We start from the raw sequence: 20,980 nt of genomic DNA on the forward strand, positions 1-20,980 counted from the left end.
AGACAGGAGGGCCCCCTAACCCCACCCCCTAACCCCTCCACCGACCATTAGCTCTCCCCCCGCTACACGCGCTGTTCACCATCGGTAACAGGCAACAGGAGCCGCGCTGCAGCAGGGAGAGAAGACACCAGGCTGCGGGGGCAGGAGGGATCCATGCTGCCGGGGGAGGAGTGCGGCTACGGTTGGGGACTGAGTCAAGCAATATCCAGCCTTTGCTGCTGCTAGGAAAAATGCTGCTGGCGGCAGAGATTGGAGATTGCTTGACTCAGTCCTCGACCGTGCTGCCCGAGAGGAGGGGGGAGGAAGCCGCATGCACAGCCGCACTCCTCCCCCGGCAGTGTGGATCCCTCCTGCCCCAGCAACCTGAAGAATTCTGACAGAGCAGTGCAGAGCTCTGGCCAAAGGGCCCCTTAAGAGAGGGGGGCCCGGGGTACTGACACCCTGGGCACTCCCCTTAATCCGGCTCTGCTAAGGCCCAAATGTATTAAACCTTAACTAGAGATAAAATGGAGACGGATAAAGAGTGATAAAGTACAACCAGCTCCTCACTGTCATTTTTCAAACACAGCCTGTGACATGGCAGTTAGGAAGCTGATTGGCTGGTCATTTATCACTCTTTATCCGTCTCTACTTTATGTCTTGTTAAGGATTAATACATTTGGGTCCAAGTTCCGTTGTGCTGTATCTGCGACTTTGTATGTTTAAAATGAATGCCTGTGCTGTTAAGGTCACAGCCCTGTGATACTAGAACAAAATAGGTGATGTTTTGCTGCATCTGCAGTGCGAATAAGACGCAGGAAAAGTCATGGTACACGGCTCAGCAGGGCTCACTCACGCCATATGGCTTATTGTGGCTTGGTGTATGAGAACACATCTGATACCTTTTTATTGGTAGACATAGTGATATTTCCAGTGGAAACATCTGCATATGACATGTATAATTGTGCATGCTTCAAGATGGTCACAGCTCAGTTCATCTTTAATTTTTTTTTAAAGATAAACAGAATGTTAATGAGGAACTAGGTCCAAAACCTAATCATCATTTTCTGGAGTCCTTTAACTGTTGCCAAAAATATGTCAGTTGTAGAGAATAATCAGTGACTATGCTAAATAGACAGTATGTTAAACCTTTATTTTGTCTATTTTACTTAAATCTCTATTTAAACTTTGGGTTTATGTGTGTGACCGATGACACTTAGGGGTCTATTCATGAAGCAGTGAAAAGTGTGGAGAAGTGAGGCAGTGGAGAAGTTGCCCATGGCAACCGATCTGTATTGAAGTAACATTTATCATTTGCATACTATACACTTTTATGGAGCAGCTAATTGGTTGTCATGGGCAACTTCTCCACAGACTCACTTCTCCACTCTTTTCACTGCTTCATGAATGACCTCCTTAAGCGTCTCTGTTTCTATGCAAACTCATTTTGTTTTGTCAACTGCATTATCGTTTGCTTTTGTCTGCTTGCAATTCTTAAGAAATGGCAGAAAGTAACATTTATTTATTACCAGTTATTTATATAGCGCACACAAATTCCGCAGCGCTTTACAGAGAATATTCGGTCATTCACACCAGTCCCTGCCCCAGTAAAGCTTACAATCTATATTCCCTATCACATGTACACGCACATGCATTCATGCTAGGGTTAATTTTGTTGGGAGCCAATTAACCTACCAGTATATTTTTGGATTGTGGGAGGAAACCGGAGTACCCGGAGGAAACCCACGCAAGTACGGGGAGAATATACAAACTCCCCACAGTTAGGGCCATGGTGGGAATCGAACCCATGACCTCAGTGCTGTGAGGCAGTAATGCTAACCATTACACCATCCGTACTGCCCCAACCCGTAACATCCCAAAGACAGGTGCACATCACTGCTATTTCCCACATTGCTAACATTTTTACCTGTGCTATTTATTTATTTACAGTTATTGCACACATATCCCGCAGCGCTTTAAACAGAATATTTAGTCATTCACATCAGTCTTTGCCCCAGCAAAGTTGCAATCTGTATTATAGTATCTGCTACCAGGGCCGTCTTAACAGCACTGTAGGCTCTGGGCGAAGCAATATACTGGGGCCCTTACACACCCATTCACGGGAACCAATACAAAAAATAAAAATCAGCAGTCCCGCACCATCTCACCCCATGCTGCCATACAGTGAATGCTGAATGGGTGTCAGCACTCTGATTGGTGGATAGCTCCAGCCATCCACCGTTCCGCATGCTGACAGTCACACACTGGGGGTCATTTCGAGCTAAATTTAGCACAGCTACGATCATCTTCCCTGATATGCGGGGGGACGCCCTGCACTCCTCGCTCCCCGGCCCGCAGTGGCTGCGTATGACGTCACGCAGCCGCTGCGGACCGCCCCCTGTTCGGTCCAGCCATGCCTGCGTTGGCCGCGCCTACGAAACGCCCATTGATCGCCTCTGCCTGTCAATCAGGCAGAGGCGATCGCTGTCCTGCTACGGCCTTCGGCCGTTGTCATGCGCATGCGCACTACGGTGCCGGCGCATGCGCAGCAGGGACCCGTTCGCTCTGCTGCGTTAAAATGCAGCGAGCGAACAGGTCGGAATGACCCCCACTGTCTGGCTGGAAGCTGGGAGGGATGTAGAGAATGCAACCTTTTTGCACTTATTGTGTGACTACCACCCACTTCTGCTCAAAGGTTCCTAGAATTGTGGGGCCTTCGGCAGCTGCCCAGTGTGCCTATACGTTAAGATAGCCCTGACTGCCACATGTACACAGTAGGGTTAATTTTCTTGTCAGAAGCCAATGAAACTTCCAGTACGTTTTTTGGATTGCGAAGGCAAACCCACACATACACGGAAGGAACATACAAACTTCACACATATAGGGTATAGTGGGGTTTAAACCTAGGATCTCAGTTCTGTGAGACAGCACGCTAACCAGTGCGCCACCGTAGTACCCTACTGCTAAACTAAGACCAGCAGTGTGATGTATGAAGCAGCGAAAAGAGTGGAGAAGTTGCTATAGCAACCAACCAGAATTTGGTACCTACAGTAGCAAGACATAGCAATAAAGGGATGCATTAAGAATACTCCTCATTAATACATCAGCCACACAAATGTATATGGCAAGTTAATACTTATGTAATTAGTTACTGTCTGTTTTTTTTTTTTTTTTTAATTAACTAAGAAAAATCTTTAGAGTTATTTTTGCATGACACTACACATTATTTTGTGCTAATCAGGGGAAGAATTGCCCAGTACACCCATTTTGATGCACAAGGGTGTGACTAGTCCTAATAGCCACTGTAGTATAACAGAAGTAACAGACATGTTTTATTCAACAAAAGTCCATGAAATCTGCAGCAAGGGCTCTTTTTAGAACAGAAATAACTGTGCTAATGTTCACTCAATACGCTGAAAACAGCCCTTAGGAGGGAACCGGAATAGAGGCCGCTGTACAATAATAGGCCACCAACTGTTCCAGTGCTCTCCGATGTGGACGAAGAGAAACTCTATAAGTTTGGGGAGGTGTGAAAACCTTTAGCTCTGGAAATTATATGGGGTCCTTCAATGGACAAAGCTCAAAGAGTGTAGGGTAGAAAAATACAATATTTGTTTTAAAGCGTGGTTTGTAGTGATTATTATTAATATGTATTTTATTTTGTAGCCTTTATGCCAGAGAGTGGTTTCTGCTCAGTGCCTCCAAACGTCTATTGTTAACTGTCTTCTACTATTCATTCCGTTATTCTATTATTTTACAGACAAAGGTTACGTTTCCATTTCGTAATAAATTGTGAGAAATATTTAACTTAAATGATGTTTCGAGATCATACCGACTATTTGCAATTTGTTTACATTTTATTCTAAATACATTCAGTTTCCATTAGAGATGATCGGGTTCGGTTCTCAGAGAACCGAACCCGCTCGATCGTCACCACCCGAGCCCGGATCTGAGTCAGGCTCGGGTTTTCCCGCCTGACTCGGAAACCAGAACAAGGCAAAATGTCATCTTCCCGCTGTCGGATTCTCGCGGAGTTTGCAGTTCCACTCCTAGATGGGCCAGGTGTTTGTGCCGCACACTTGTGTCACTTAGCTTAGCCATACAGCTACCTCACTGCACCTCTTTTACTTCTTTGCATGATGTGCTGTTTGGGGCCTAGTTTTTTTTTTAAGTGCCATGCCATCCTGTCTGCAACTGCAGTGCCACTCCTAGATGGGCCAGGTGTTTGTGCCGCACATTTGTATCGCTTAGCTTAGTCATACAGCTACCTCATTGCACCTCTTTTTCTTCTTTTCATGTTGTGCTGTTTGGGGCCTATTTTTTAAATCTGCCATCATGTCTGCCACTGCAGTGCTACTCCTAGATGGGCCAGGTGTTTGTGCCGCACACTTGTGTCGCTTAGCTTAGTCATACAGCTACCTCGGTGCAACTTTTAGGCCTAAAAACAATATTGTGAGATGTTCAGAATAGACTGGAAATGAGTGGAAAGGAATGTTATTGAGGTTAATAATACCATAGGATCAAAATTACCCCCAAATTCTGTCATTTTAGCTGTTTTTATGTTTTTTTCAAAAATCATCCAGATCCAAAACCAAAACACGAAAGGGTGGTTTTGGCAAAACCAATCCAGATCCAAAACACGAGGATGGAACCAGAACCAAAACACAAAAAGTGCTCGCTGTACATCTCTAGTTTCCACAGGACTATTCCTGGATTTATTTTGTTCCAAATTATTCTCGTTGTTTCGTGTGTTTCCTTTTTCTTTTTTTTTCTTTGCAGTGACCTGTAAGGTGAAATCACTACATCACAGGTTCTTATGCTCAGTCCTCAGGACCCCACGCAGCTCATGTTTTCCAGGTCGCCTAAGGATTTTTAAAATGGGACAGTTCGTGATACACAGTGCACCTGCCGGGTGACCTGGAAAAATGTGACCTGTGTGGGGTCCTGAGGACAGAGTTTGAGAACCACTGCACTACACTGATATTATAATCATTGTTTGATAAAGGAACCCCAAACTGTCAGCACCATCTGTGACACAATAGCCCCATAAATACACAGGGATCTGATCAGCATCCCGACGTTCGGAATCCCGGCAGTCAGAAAACCGATACCGGAATCCCAGCACTGCTCAGAATACCAGAATACTGCTCAGTGAATGGGCACGTTACTTAGGGCCATTATAAAGATGGGAGCACTAATGAACTCTAGAACAAGATGTCTTGTAGAGATGCCCCAATCAGCCATTATCATTGTAAGTAGACATGAGCTGGTGTCAGTTAGTGGCGAAATCGCTGTAATTTACAGTGATTTACATTTTTCCCATTTTTGCATCTTTTTTGCAACAAAAACAGACTGTTCGTGGGTATGTTATGCACCCTCCTGCAATTCAACCTATTCAAATGCAAATGAGCAAAAACAGGATTACCACGAAAATTGGGACCGAAAGTGAAAAATGGGTAAATTTCTGTAACCCCCACAAAAGCTAAACTAACATCGGACAACAGTATAAAAGTTTGTTGGTTATAATAAACGTATTTCTGATACTTAAGTTTGGTCAAATAGCTGTTATATGCATTTTTTTTAAATGTAAAAAATGGTAAAAAGCTATTGGTATTCAGCAAAATAAGTCCTAAAGTGAAACTTGGGGTAAATAAAAATGGGCTTAAGTATATATATTTGGGTCATTTTAGGGGCCTAAAGAAAAAGTGGAAACAGACCGATTACTCCTACCTGCAAGTCTAAAAACACTTGCCCCACTCATAAAGCACCCCAATATACCTGTCCAACTCCTTGTACCTCAATTTCCATCATTTTGCACTTTTTCACCCCAAAAATTACATGTCATTATTGCCCAATTAAAAATAATTAAAAACTTCTAATTAGTGCCTAATTAGTCATTCAGGGGGTTGCACCAGGGGTTCAGAACCAAATCACGAAATTTTTAACTTAATATAGGGATTTTTTCACCTGCTCAGAGTTGGTGAATTGAAATTTGCTGTAAAATTATAGCGAAAATGTTTTCACAGACAATTGAATAGGCGATTTTGCAAATTTACTGCAATTCGCAGTAAAGTTACTGTACATCTTTTCCCCGCAAATTGAATTCGGCACATGGCCTTTGCCCTAACGTGGACGTAGAATATGTTCCATAGCTTAGGTCCAGTTGACTTCAGGAAAATCATGTAGGGTTGACTTTTTCCTCTAGATTAATAGCGGGATCTAGATCACATAAGTGGCTAGGAATGTGTTTATTTCAGGTGTGTATTCATTTCAAGACTCAGTTATATCATATATTCTAGGCCCAATCTGCATTTGTCTATCAGTATCAGAAAAAATGATGAGAAGGATCTAGTGCAGTGTTTCTAAAATATCAAACCCGTACCCATGGTACCCTAACAGTACATGTTTTCCTGATCATCTAGCTGTAGCATAGTTTCCTACTCTCCCGCATTCTGCAGGAGACTCCCTGAAATAGTAGCAATCTCCCTGACTCCCAGAATAGACCAGCAATCTCCCTGATTGCACTTTTTATTATTATTATTATTACATTTTAGTTATAGGGTGCCACAAGTGTTTCGCAGCGCCGTACATAAGAGGCAGACAGAACAATACAGGGTACACAGAATCTTAACATTACAGTAACAGAAAAACTAAAACAGAGCACAGGCAACAATTAGCACCACAATTCTCAGTACACACTACAGCCAAGATGAAAGAAAGCAAAGGAGTAGTCATCATATTTACTGAGAGTAGGCAGCCACTGGAAGATATAAACAGTAATGGGTGAGAGGAGATGCAGTTATAGACATTCACAATTGAAGGATCCAAGGAGCTCACAATCTAGGGGGTGGGGGGAGACAGACAGGTGACATGAGGAGCGAGCAAGCACCTCATTGGGCGGTATTCAAATAATATCTCACACCCAATCTCCTTTCTAAAGTGATCCCCATCATCGCATATATTGCGCCCATAGTAATCAGGTTTAGCTGCTTAAAGGGTTGGGTGCCCTTGCTACCCCGGGGGTAGCGAGCTGAAATGATTATACCCAGGGCTGCCAAGAGAAATCATGGGCCCCCGGTACAACAACTTCCTGGGCCTTGCTCCCGCTACACTCTGGAAGGTGTGTGGCTACATCTATTTGGGGGCATGTCTAGCACATGAGAAGCACCCACTCACAGGAGCATGGCATGCCTCCCAGCCAGGGCAGTAGAGGGCCTGGCTGGGCCCTGGTACTTTTCGGGGGCATGTCCTAATCACAGGACACGTGGACCTGGGCCCCAACTGGGCCCCTCCATCAGTCCTGGGCCCAGGTAATTTGTACCCTCCCCCCCTCTCTCTTGGCGCCACTGATTATACCATGCCCGTCAGCAGAAACAGAACATTATATAGCTATTACATTCTTGGGGATTAAAAAAGAAACCCGAGATATACAGTGTACATTCAAATTGGCTCATCAGTTCCATTTCCCTGCATTGGTTATAAGGCACAATGATCCCTATGGCTACATGCATTCTAAATAAGGGTTTTTTGGGCCACTTACGGTATATGGATCCTCTTGTAAAACACAATACGGTGTGTTAAGTGAGCAGCTCTGCACATGAGATCAACAAGTGGTACTAATATTCCTGAGGATACCTTGAAAACAAGCACTGTTTGGGTTCCATCAGGACCGAGTTTGATAAACACAGATCTAGTGTATCTTGGCTCTGCTATATGTCAGTAGAGCTGGAACAATTCTGGGTTACAGAATGAGACATAGGCCTATATATCAATGAAAATGTTATAGCTGAGTTCATTCCACGGTAAAGCTTTTTTTCATGAGTCTTCACAATTAGCTGTTGGTAACAGAATGTGTAAATAAATTATGCCATGCTGACCACAGTCCTCCCATCATCATTTATCTTTCTTACTGAAGACTCGGTCATAGTAGATTATCACTTGCCGTATATCAGTGGCCTGACAGGTGTATCATTTGTCAAGGCTGTACTTATTTTGTACAGTTACTTTCTGGATGTTTTGTCACCACAGGATTTACAGTGTCCAATGTCTTCCAATATTTTCAAGCTGCAGTATAAGTATTTTTATTTAAAGGAAAACCATTGTTTGCTTTTTTTTATTTGATTACAGATTGATAAACAGTTGCAGCTCACATCTATCTATCTATCTATCTATCTATCTATCTAATAATCTATATCTGTTTATTTACCCCATAGGCACAACATTTTCCTCAATTTGTTGCTTTGTAGAGCATGTGCATAGTAGGATACTTTCCATAGATTTTGACTATTACTAAAAGGATGAGTACTTTTGTGATATATACAAGAGCGTCGAGCGGGGAAAGGGGGCGGTTCTTAATCACCCGGGGACAGGCTTGTTGGCAGATAACGAATTGGTCACTCTCATTTAAGTCACACTCTACCATGCTTCTAGGCCACACCCACAAGCCATTGTATTCTGAGAGGATTGTTGCATTATAATAAGATTTACATTAGCGCTATGGCAAAATATAAAGGTGAAATGGGAAGGAAAAGATTAAAAAGGCACCTTCTTACTAGCTGAAGGAAAACAGAATAACTGTAAAATGGTCTGTATGCAAATCACCACAAGATTCTGGAGAACCGCTGAAGTGTGTTTTTATTGGTAACCAGAAAAAAGGCCACATGAAAAATCCCACAGGAAAATGGCACATGGAAAAAATCACACTGTCAAATGCTCACAAGAAAAATGCCCACATGGAAAATTACCTACACATCCGAGGTTCTTGGCATATATTGGACAATACATGAGCCTGCCCACCTTCTTCATGGTGACCTCATCGGGTGCAGGGCACCCCCAAACCATCCCAGTCATACCACTCCAGGGCATGACACAAATAAGGGATAGAAGTGCAGTCAGCATGTGCTAGTTCCCTGTTTAAAAGCTATAGGAAAGATCATTTCAATGATATAGAAAGTCAGGTGAACCTCACCTTCTAACACTCTGACACCTTACTGCTGTCCTCTTTCTAACACACAGCAGCTACTCTCACTTGCATAACACTGATTTCTCATTTCTATCCCTTATTTGTGTGATGCCCTGGGGTGGTTTGGCTGTGGTGGTTTGGAGGTGCCCTGTGCACCAGAGGCGAACCCCCTATAATGTTAGGGACCTGTCCAATGAGGTCATCGTGAAGAAGGTGAGCAGGCTCATGTATTGGTCAATGTATGCCAAGAACCTGAGATATGATGGTTATTATAATTTTAATGGTGTATGGTGCACCTGCGCTCTTGTTCCAGTAATGTAGCACATCCCATTGTAAGAAGCTAGGGTGTGCAGTCCAGGCCCCCTCCGCACAAAAAATTATGCTATCTGTCAGGATGATAACTACATCCCGTCTATCCCAAGCATGTTTAAATTGCTCTACTGTCTTAGCCTCTACCACCTCTAACGGGAGGCTATTTCACTTGTTCACTACCCTTTCTGTGAAGTAATTTTTCCTCAGATTTCACCTGAACCTACCTGCCTCCAGTTTCAATGTCCACATGTTCTAATACTTCTCTTCCTTTGATGAACATTTCCCTCCTGGAATTTGTTAAAACCCTTGATATATTTGATAGTTTTTATCATGTTACAATCTCATAAGCCCTATTGTACTGACTGACCCGAGGTGCTAATTGATTCATTCACAACTTCTCAACTAGTGTGTTTGTGAGGATCTGTGTTGAGTGGATGACTTCACTATTTAATTCTGCTTGTTGGTGCCAGGGGCAAACAGACAAATAAAAATAAGACCTTAAAAAAAACAAATAAAAAAAAAACAAGCAGGGGTGTCACAGAGGTGTTTGGGTTCCTGCACACAATGGGGTCTGTGGTCAGATTACCTGTAGCTCAAAGATAAAAAAAAAATAATAATAATAAAATCCAATTACTTTTCTAGGTGCTTATTTTTATATTTTGCTGGGTGGGCATGTCTGTGTGCGGGCATTTTTCCACAAGAGCAATTTTCCGTGTGAGCAATGTTCCACGTGGGCATGTTTCTGTGTGGGCATTTTTCTGTCTGAGCAATCTTACGTGTAGGTAATTTTTCTCGTGAGCATTTTTTTCTGTGTGCAATTTTCCGGTGGGCTTTATTCATGTGGGCTTTTTTTCTGGTTACCAGTCAAGACCCACTCATGACTAGCTGCAGTCATGCTGAACAATGGCTGTTATACAGGCACTTCCTGTTTGTTATACAGACACTTCCTGTTTGTTATACAGGCACTTCCTGTACAACAAACACTTTCTGTATAACAAATGGATGGCAATGATGCAACTTCCACCATACACATACAACATACATCTACAATAACCTTCTGGTTGTACAGTAATTTGCCCAGTAGAGGAGCAGGATACAGCATAGTGTGATTCTTAATTCTCATTCATGGTGTCTTGTTGACTTGAGGTATTATGGATAGTGCTACAATGTGTTAAATAGTTTCAAATACATTTTGCAGGTACAGCAATTTCAAAGGGAGGTCTCAGAAATGTGTCAGCATTCAAACCCAAACACTGAAAATGGTTTATTTAAAAAACATACGCAAACCTATCTTTTATATTATCGACTGATCATGCAACACAAATGCTAATACAACCTGTGGATTTTCAACACTTGGGGAGCTACAGGTTGTCCAGAACTGTGGTAATGGCAGTTATGGTTAGATGCCCACGTATGAATTAAATGGGACCAAACTATTTAACAACTGCTAAAGTAACTCTTTAAGGCAGAGGTTCTCAAATGCGGTCTTCAAGGCACTCCAACAGTCCAGGTATTAGGTATATACATCATGGCTCACCACAGATGGTTAAATCAAATTGACTGAGGTGTTAATTAAGGGGTCTATTTACTAAGCCTTGGTTGGAGATATAAAGTGGATGGAGATAAAATACTAACCAATCAGCTCCTAGCTGTCATTTTTCAAACACAGCCTGTGACATGACAGTTAGGAGTTGTTTGGCTGGTACTGTATCTCAGTCAACTTTATCTCCATTCAAGGCATAGTAAATAGACCCCTAAGTCACCTGTGACCAAGCGAGGAGATACTTAAAACCTGGACCGTTGGGGTGCCTTGAGGATCGCGTTTGAGAACCTCTGCTTTAAGGTAAAACCAATGAATAGAATATAAGAGAAAAATGTCTGCGTGAAAAACGTAATATAGCTTTATAGCAAATCAAAATTAAGAACATTTTCCAATTGTCTTTTTTTTTTTTTTTTAGAAAAACTGTTATTTAAGTGAAGTAACTTTACTGCAAAATTGTTATGTATTAAGCTGGTAATAATATTATGGCTTGGTTTTATTAAATAACCCTGTGTACGCTAGGCTGTTTTAGCAGGGCACAGCGCAATGCCCTTTTTTAAAGTGGCAAAATTGCGCCCTGCCATAATCGTGGCCCTTTACTAAAGCAACCTGCCCCGTGTCAACCCCACCCACGGGTCGCAGTGACCCACAGGTGGGAAAAGTTGCAGTGTAGTGACCTATTCACATTGAGGGGAGGTCTTGGGGGAAGCCCAGCACCTCCGTAAATTCTGGGCACGCCCTCAAGGGCATGCGCAGCGAACCCGTGCACGCACCTCAGCGCCCTGCCTGCATCCTAGCGGGAACACTAAAATAAGTGTTATTTGCTACAGAATATAATGGTTATTTATTTAGTAAACTCACGCAGTGCAAGAGCTGCTGTAACTGATTTGTACTAGCTGCTATGAATGAACACATGTATATTTTCTTTTTCCTTGAACTTATTGAATAGACTTGAACTTTTCTTTGGCTTCAATTCCACTTATAATGATGCAGTAGCGAAGACCATCTGTTTGTTTATGTTGTTGTTAGTGTTAGGTGAAGGCCTCTTTTTAATTGGATGATTAAATGAACACAGTGTGACAGATATCTCCGTTGCATATTTCTGGATCACAATCCTACGTGCAAATAAGATTTTCAGAGTCTGAGAGGTGAGGAGAAACAAGAATACAGAAAACTGGCGTGAAATGTTTACCGTCATTTTCTTTCTCTTGTACTGTAGGCAGCATAGAATTAGATTGTCTCCAGCCCCAGTCCTGATAGGGTAATTCTCCTTGAGAATTAAAGGAAAGCAGGGTTACTTGACCGACAGCCTCTCTGAGCTTGTAGCAAAGTAAATTAATAGGAGAGGAGATTATACTTCCATTTGGCATCAATAATCCATTTTTGTGGTACAGTATGTCCACATCAGCATACAGGTGGTTAATAATGAATATCAATAACTTACTAGGGGGACTATTTACTAAGCCTTGGAGAAAGATAAAGAACCAGCCAATCAGCTCCTAACTGCCATGTCACAGGCTGTGTTTGAAAAATGACAGTTAGGATCTTATTGGCTGGTACTTTATCTCTCCCCACTTTATCTCTCCCCAAGGCTTATTAAATAGACCCCTAGATATGCTGAAAAATGATATTGGGTTACTAACAGTATTAATTAATTTTCTTCATAAGAATTTTTCTGTGTGTCCTCATTTTGTGTGGCCTCAATTTGCCATGCAACGTGAGACACCTGGTGCGAGTAATGGGCCCTACACATATGGCGATGTGCCGCCGAGGTGCCCGACGGCCGATACGGCCGACCCGGCGGCGGGGGTGCAGTGACGGGGGGAGTGAAGTTTCTTCACTCCCCCCGTCACCCGGCTCCATAGACGTGCAGGCAAATATGGACGAGATCGTCCATATTGGCCTGCATGCACAGCCGACGGGAGACCAGCGATGAACGAGCGCGGGGCCGCGCATCGTTCATCGCTGGAGCCTCCACACTGAAAGATATGAACGAGTTCTCGTTAATTTATGAACGAGATCGTTCATATCTTTCAAAAAATCGGCATGTGTGTAGGGCCTATTAGCCAAGCGGTGTAGTGTCTCTTTGCCCCGAATGTTCATCTTGATCACAATGTGATGCAACAAAACTGCTACACAAGACTACTTTGATTAATTTGATATGTGACACTTGTCTATATGTATACGACTGAGTCTAAGTGGGTGATTCAGACATGATCGTAGATGTGCTAAAATTAGTACATCTACGTTCAGTTTCTCTGACATGTGGGGGGACGCCTAGCACAGGGCTAGTCCGCCCCGCATGTCACGCCCTAACACCCCCCCCCCCCTGCGATGCTTCTGCACCTACCAAGTAGCAACCTGCCTGCGCTGGCAGATGGCTAGCCGCCATGTTCTGGGTCGCAGCGGCTGCGTGTGATGTCGAAGCCCATTCCCATTGGCACGCCCCTTCCCACCCTGTGACCGCCTCTGCCTATCACATCTGACTAGGGGGCGCACGTGCAGTGTGACTGCTGCGCGTGTGCACTACAGAAAGGGCATCAGGCTGCAATCGCTGTTGTAGTAGCGATCGGGACTGATTAGGCGCATAATCTGTATTTGAAGCACAAAAGACCATAGCGGGAAAATATGGATATGGATTCAGACACTCAGTCGCAAATAGATATACAAGCCTCGGATATGAAATTAATCAGCACAGTGCATCCTAGTCACAGCACATTGCGACTAAGACACAATTTCGGGTAAAAAGATGCAAAAAAAATGACCAGGGTTAGGGACCTGACACGCCAAGAGGGGATGTTTGGCGCGACTGCAGTAACAATGTATGAGGACACATCTGTATAGAAGGGAAACAAATCAACAAGATTAAAATGCTAGCTGCAGAGGCAAGGCAAATCTTTGATAAAAAACTGGGAAAGTTTTTATTTGGTGGGGGCTACCATTAAGTCCGCTTACAGGATGTCTCAGGGAGAGATATATCAAAGTTTGGAGAGAGAGAAACTACTAATTAATCAGCTCCTGTCATTTTTCAAACACAGCCTATAACATGGCAGTTGTATCCCTTTCAGACATAAGCAAAAACCCAGGATATTGCAGAGGCATGGCAAGTTGACAGTCCTGGGTAAATGACCCTGCAACTAAACAGAGTTATTGCCGGGTCTTGCAACCCAGGTCAGACAGTACCTCAGTTTGCGTGGGAAAGGTGTGAACTGGATCTTGATGGATCGGGTCATGCCTAAAAGGTGTTCATTGGTGAGGACAGTAGCGCTTGGAGATGACATCATGTCCAAGTGTCCACTGATAGATTGGAAGACTCGGGTCACTGGAAGACCCGGATCCGGTGTGAAGGGTGACGACTTGGAGAAAACCTGGGTCCATCACCCAGGTGTGCATTGGGGGTAAATACAGATATGTCCTGTGCCAGCTTTAATCTGTATGCTGCCACTGGAGCCGGCGCTCAATAATGGTATTTCAATGGGCAGTGGGAGCTTAGTGTGCTGGGATTTACATGTAAAAGGACACGTCTGTACCGAAACCCCGGTTTCAACCCACGTTTTGTGTCCAGGGTCGTAGCAGGTTTAAATCTGGGGTTTATATCTGAAAGAGGTAATAGAAATGAATTGTTTGGTACTTTATCTGTTTCCAATTTATCTCTCTCCAAGCTTTGATAAATCATTTAGCCAAAGTATTGTTTGGTTAATGCCCCACATATTGGTATATATACAGTACAGTGGCAACTGAGAAGATCTGCCCGTAGTCAATCAAAGGGACCTGAATAATAGTTTTCAGGCAAACTCAGCAGGCGTGTTCTACCATAGGCATATGATCTGATTTACAATACTTACGTAGAAATGTACTGCAAGAATGGCCTTCTTTGCTATATGGTAGTCTGACACTTTCAATGGCATTGTAATGGAGATGGGGGCACATGTTAGCGCCAGCTTTCCAGTGATGTATTTGGAAAGATGGTGCACGCCCAGAAGAGAGCCTGGCACAATCAGAGGTTTTGCTTTCTTCTATGCAGGTACCATTTTCATGAAGATATCACCAGAAAGATGGTGCCAACGTCACAAATATAGAAAGGGCACAGTAGAATATCAGTTCTGGGTTGTGGGCATGAGGAGCAGGATCTCCCCCCACCGCACCCCTGGCCCCCTTCTTGTTCATTCTGAACTTTATATTAGAAGGCCAGAAATGTCCTCTTAGAATGATCTTTCTCTTTGCGTAGGAGGATGTACAGTATGGTTAACCATAACCAAGTAAGTACCATTAACTATGTTAATAAGTTATACCTGTGCACTTGCTACATCATTTTGTCTTATTCTAACATTTTTGTACTCAATATTTTTAGGTGACCACCAATGTACATAGTGTTTGGGGAGGGAGGAGGGAAATCCTCTTACTCTATATGTACTGTAACTCAGAGATAGTATGTAGATATTGATTATTTGAAGTCCTCCTTTTTCCAGCCTTTACTGTACATATGCTGTAAATGTTACCTGCGTGCCTTCCAATATTGATAAGGATGTTCTTTCTTATCTTGCAGAAACATGATGGCCAGTTCACTGTGATACAGTTAGTGGGGATGCTGAGAGGTATAGCGTCTGGGATGAAATACTTATCAGACATGAACTATGTCCACCGAGATCTGGCTGCCAGAAATATCTTGGTCAACAGCAACTTGGTTTGTAAAGTATCAGACTTTGGCCTCTCTCGGGTTCTTGAGGATGACCCTGAAGCAGCTTATACCACAAGGGTACGTTAAAGAAAACATCACACCATGATTAGTAATGGCAATCCTTGCAGTATGATTAATGTGATATATGAACACTGTTTATCAATCACTTTTTTGTTCCAGTGGTTCCTCCTTCAATATAGTCCTCAGTACTGTCTTGAGAATACACGTTTCACCGGCGTCCGGGATCCCAGCTGTCATGATCCCGATAGTGGGATCCTGGCCACCAGTATGCTGGCAGCAGGGAGAGCGATTGAAAGCCCCTTGCGGGCTTGCTGCACTCGCCACACTGCGGGCACGGGGGCTCACTACGTTCACCATAGGTTATAGTCTCAGTCTATGGGTGTTGTGGACACCCATAGAGGAAGAAAAGCCTGTGGCGCCGGTATTCCGGCGGCAGGATTTCACCATCTGTTGGGATTCCGGTGTCGGCATTGTGATTGCCAGGATTCGGACAGGCGGTCTCATGATTGCCTCCCCTTTCTTGCATGTTCCTCCTGCTTTTAAGATATCCAATATGTCATATTTTACTTTGTTTTGACTTCATTTCTCAGTCCCATGTCTTTTCCATAGCATTCTGCCTGAAATTCTATCTATACCCCTTTTATTATGTTCAAACCTGTGCTACAGTAGCTGCCAATTATTAATTATTAAGCAAAAAACTGTTGGTTGGCCAGTGTCTCCAAGTATACCACACGCTTCCATCTGTCAATGCATTATGGTAACTTGATAGGGTAGTGTTGAAGACAGATGTTGACAATTGACTTTTGGGGTCATTCAAACCCGAACGCAGCCGCTCATCTGTACGCAGCGGCTGTATTTGGGTGGTCTGCTCATGCGCACCGGCCGCAGTGCCGTGCGTGACCTTACACATTGTGGCTGCATCCCGGAAGAATGCAGCCGCAGTATGATTGACAGTGGCGGCCATTTGCGGGACAGCAACATGGTGTTGGGGAGGGGGCGATGGTGGGTGAACAGGAGTGTTCCAGGAGCGTTTTAGGGGTAACTGCATGATGTCACATGCAGCCGCTCCGATTAAAAAAATGGCGGGGGATCATCTGACTGCGCAGCCAGGTTGTGCTGCCAGGGGTCAACCTTAATTTGCGGACGCATCGGGAGGCGGCCCGTCATACATGTCCTGTACTGGGCGGCCCCCAGGATGTGAGGAGATGGACGCAGATCTGGCTGCATATGCAGCGATCTGCGTCCATCTCTGAATAAGGTCTTTTGGGCCTAATTCAGATCTGATCGGCAAAATTGTTCTCTAATGGGCAAAAACATGGGCAGAGAGAGTTAGATTTGGGTGTGATGTGTTTAACCTGAAATCTAAATTGCAGTGTAAAAATAAAGCAGCCAGTATTTACCCTGCACAGAAACAAAATAATCCACCCAAGTCTAACTCTCTCTGCACATGTTATACCTGCCCCCCCCCCCCCCCCCCCCTGCAGTGCACATGGTTTTGCCCATTAGCGAACAAATTTGCTGCTGCGATCAGGTCTGAATTAGACCCTTTGTTAGTAAAGACTGTTTCATGTGTATGTCTGGATTTTCTTCATTTTCTTCCACATGTTTATTGTTTTGTATGTTTTTATGCCCTGCAAGGGAGGTAAAATTCCAATCCGGTGGACAGCACCAGAGGCCATAGCCTACCGCAAGTTTACATCAGCAAGTGACGTGTGGAGTTATGGTATCGTGATGTGGGAAGTGATCTCGTATGGAGAGAGGCCTTACTGGGAAATGTCTAACCAAGATGTGAGTTATGTGAGCAGTCTCTTACATTACTGCGGATGGTCAGGGCCTGCAAATTATTATGGGATCTTCATTTCTGAGATGTGTGGGTCATGGTAATTTCACATAAAGGTAACCTAAGATCACTTCCCCTATTATCCCTTTATTTAATGTGCCAGTAGGGTTCCAAGCTCAAGCCATTCCCAAATATCATAATGCTGTATCAATACTATATTTATAGCATAAACTGTATCTTCTGTAATGGATCCAAAGAGACCCCACATTACTGCTGTAGTATATAATTTAGGATAACTCTTTATCCAGTTAATCTTGAACTATGCAAACACAGTTAACTCTTAGGAACTGCATACTAGCGGGTTTAGAGTTAATTATCTTAGTTACCACAATAGGTCAGTGTAGCCTTCTCTCTGAATGTCTTAGTTACCACAATAGGTCAGTGTAGCCTTCTCTCTGAATGTCTTAGTTACCACAATAGGTCAGTGTAGCCTTCTCTCTGAATGTCTTAGTTACCACAGTAGGTCAGTGTAGCCTTCTCTCTGAATGTCTTAGTTACCACAGTAGGTCAGTGTAGCCTTCTCGCAGAATGTCTCATTACCACAGTAGGTCAGTATAGCCTTCTCTCTGAATGTCTTAGTTACCACAGTAGGTCAGTGTAGCCTTCTCGCAGAATGTCTCATTACCACAGTAGGTCAGTATAGCCTTCTCTCTGAATGTCTTAGTTACCACAATAGGTCAGTGTAGCCTTCTCTCTGAATGTCTTAGTTACCACAATAGGTCAGTGTAGCCTTCTCGCAGAATGTCTCATTACCACAGTAGGTCAGTATAGCCATCTCTCAGATTGTCTTAGTTACCACAGTAGGTCAGTGTAGCCTTCTCTCTGAATGTCTTAGTTACCACAGTAGGTCAGTGTAGCCTTCTCGCAGAATGTCTCATTACCACAGTAGGTCAGTATAGCCTTCTCTCTGAATGTCTTAGTTACCACAGTAGGTCAGTGTAGCCTTCTCGCAGAATGTCTCATTACCACAGTAGGTCAGTATAGCCTTCTCTCTGAATGTCTTAGTTACCACAATAGGTCAGTGTAGCCTTCTCTCTGAATGTCTTAGTTACCACAATAGGTCAGTGTAGCCTTCTCGCAGAATGTCTCATTACCACAGTAGGTCAGTATAGCCATCTCTCAGATTGTCTTAGTTACCACAGTAGGTCAGTGTAGCCTTCTCTCTGAATGTCTTAGTTACCACAGTAGGTCAGTGTAGCCTTCTCGCAGAATGTCTCATTACCACAATAGGTCAGTGTAGCCTTCTCTCTGAATGTCTTAGTTACCACAATAGGTCAGTGTAGCCTTCTCGCAGAATGTCTCATTACCACAGTAGGTCAGTATAGCCATCTCTCAGATTGTCTTAGTTACCACAGTAGGTCAGTATAGCCTTCTCTCAGATTGCCTTAAAGGTCTATTTACTAAGCTTTGGATGGAGATAAAGTCGCTGGAGATAAGTACCAGCCAATCGGCTCTTAACTGTCATTTTTCAAATACAGCCTGTGGCATAGCAATTAGTAGCTGATTGGCTGGTACTTTATCTCCAGCGACTTTATCTCCATCCAAGGCTTAGTAAATAGACCCCTTAGTTACCACAGTGTCATGTCTCATTTAACACAGTAGGTCAGTATAGCCTTCTCTCGGAATGTCTCATTTAACATAGTAGGTCAGTATGGCCTTCTCTTCAAATGTCTTAGTTACCACAGTAGGTCACTATACTCTTCTCTCAGATTGTCTTATTTACCACAGTAGGTCAGTATAGCCTTCTCTCGGAATGTCTCATTTACCACAGTAGGTCAGTATAGCATTCTCTCGGAATGTCTCATTTACCACAATAGGTCAGTATGGCCTTCTCTTAGAATGTCTTAGTTACCACAGTAGGTCACTATAGCCTTCTCTCAGAATGTCTTAGTTACCATAGTAGGTCAGCGTAATCTTCTCTCAGAATGTCTCATTTACCACAGTAGGTCAGTATAGTCTTCTCTCAGATTGTCTTAGTTACCACAGTAGGTCAGTATAACCTTCTCTCGGAATGTCTCATTTACCACAGTAGGTCAGTATAGCATTCTCTCGGAATGTCTCATTTACCACAATAGGTCAGTATGGCCTTCTCTTAGAATGTCTTAGTAACCACAGTAGGTCACTGTAGCCTTCTCTCAGAATGTCTCATTTACCACAATAGGTCACTATAGCCTTCTTTCAGAATGTCTCATTTACCACAGTAGGTCAGTATAGCCTTCTCTCAGAATGTCTTAGTTACCACAGTAGATCAGTGTAGCCTTCTCTCAGAATGTCTTAGTTACCACAGTAGGTCACTATAGTCCTCTCTCAGAGGACCAAATGTACTAAGACTTGAAAAGTGATAAATGGAGAGTGATAAACTACCAGCCAATCCGCTCCTAACTGCCATGTCACAGGTTTTGTTTGAAAAATGACAGAAGCTGATTGGCTGGTACTTTATTACTCTGTACTTTATCACTTTTCAAAGCTTAGGGGGAGATGTACTAAGCAGTAAAGAGAGTGGAGAAGTGAGCCAGTGGAGAAGTTGCCCATGGCAATCAATCAGTATTTAAGTAACATTTATAATTTGCATATTATAAAATTATACAGAGTAGCTGATTGGTTGCCATGGGCAACTTCTCCACTGGCTCATTTCTCCACTCTTTTCACTGCTTAGTACATTTCCCCCTGAGTACATCTGGTCCATGTCTTAAGGGTCTATTCATGAAGCAGTTAAAAGAGTGGAGAAGTGAGCCTGTGGAGAAGTTGCCCATGGCAACCAATCAGCTGCTACAGTACATACAATTATATAGTATGCAAATTATAAATGTCACGTCAATGCTGATTGGTTGCCATGGGCAACTTCTCCACTGGCTCACTTCTCCATGCTTTTCACTGATTCATGAATAGACCCTTTAGTTACCAGAATAGGTCAGTGTGGCATTCTCTCAGAATAATTACCACAGTAGGTCACTATAGCCTTCTCTCAAAATGTCTTAGTTACCACAGTAGGTCACTATAGCCTTATCTCAGAATGTCTTAGTTACCACAGTAGGTCACTATAGCTTCTCTCAGAATGTCTTTGTTACCACAGTAGGTCAGTATGGCCTTCTCTCAGAATGTCTTAGTTGCCACAGTAGGTCACTATAGCCTTATCTCAGAATGTCTTAGTTACCACAGTAGGTCACTATAGCCCTCTCTCAGAATGTCTTAGTTACCACAGTAGGTCACTATAGCCTTCTCTCAGAATGTCTTAGTTACCACAGTAGGTCACTATAGCCTTCTCTCAGAATGTCTTAGTTACCACAGTAGGTCACTATAGCCCTCTCTCAGAATGTCTTAGTTACCACAGTAGGTCACTATAGCCTTATCTCAGAATGTCTTAGTTACCACAGTAGGTCAGTATGGCCTTCTCTCAGAATGTCTTAGTTACCACAGTAGGTCACTATAGCCTTCTCTCAGAATGTCTTAGTTACCACAGTAGGTCACTATAGTCTTCTCTCAGAATGTCTTAGTTACCACAGTAGGTCACTATAGCTTCTCTCAGAATGTCTTAGTTACCACAGTAGGTCAGTATGGCCTTCTCTCAGAATGTCTTAGTTACCACAGTAGGTCACTATAGCCTTATCTCAGAATGTCTTAGTTACCACAGTAGGTCACTATAGCTTC

The 20,980-nt window shown here is 43.3% G+C and overlaps 1 protein-coding gene across 2 annotated transcripts in view; it reads left to right on the forward strand.

Annotated features, from left to right (window-relative positions):
• Positions 1-20,980, forward strand: part of LOC134909087 (ephrin type-A receptor 3-like) — a 317,153-nt gene that overhangs the window by 285,677 nt on the left and 10,496 nt on the right. For both annotated transcript variants that reach the window (XM_063915519.1, XM_063915520.1), the window contains 2 exons: positions 15,340-15,549; positions 17,131-17,280. In XM_063915519.1, coding sequence (XP_063771589.1) covers positions 15,340-15,549; positions 17,131-17,280 — 360 coding nt within the window. The remainder of the gene's footprint in view (positions 1-15,339; positions 15,550-17,130; positions 17,281-20,980) is intronic.

This window comes from Pseudophryne corroboree, chromosome 4, assembly GCF_028390025.1.
Source record: "Pseudophryne corroboree isolate aPseCor3 chromosome 4, aPseCor3.hap2, whole genome shotgun sequence".
NCBI lineage: Eukaryota > Metazoa > Chordata > Amphibia > Anura > Myobatrachidae > Pseudophryne > Pseudophryne corroboree.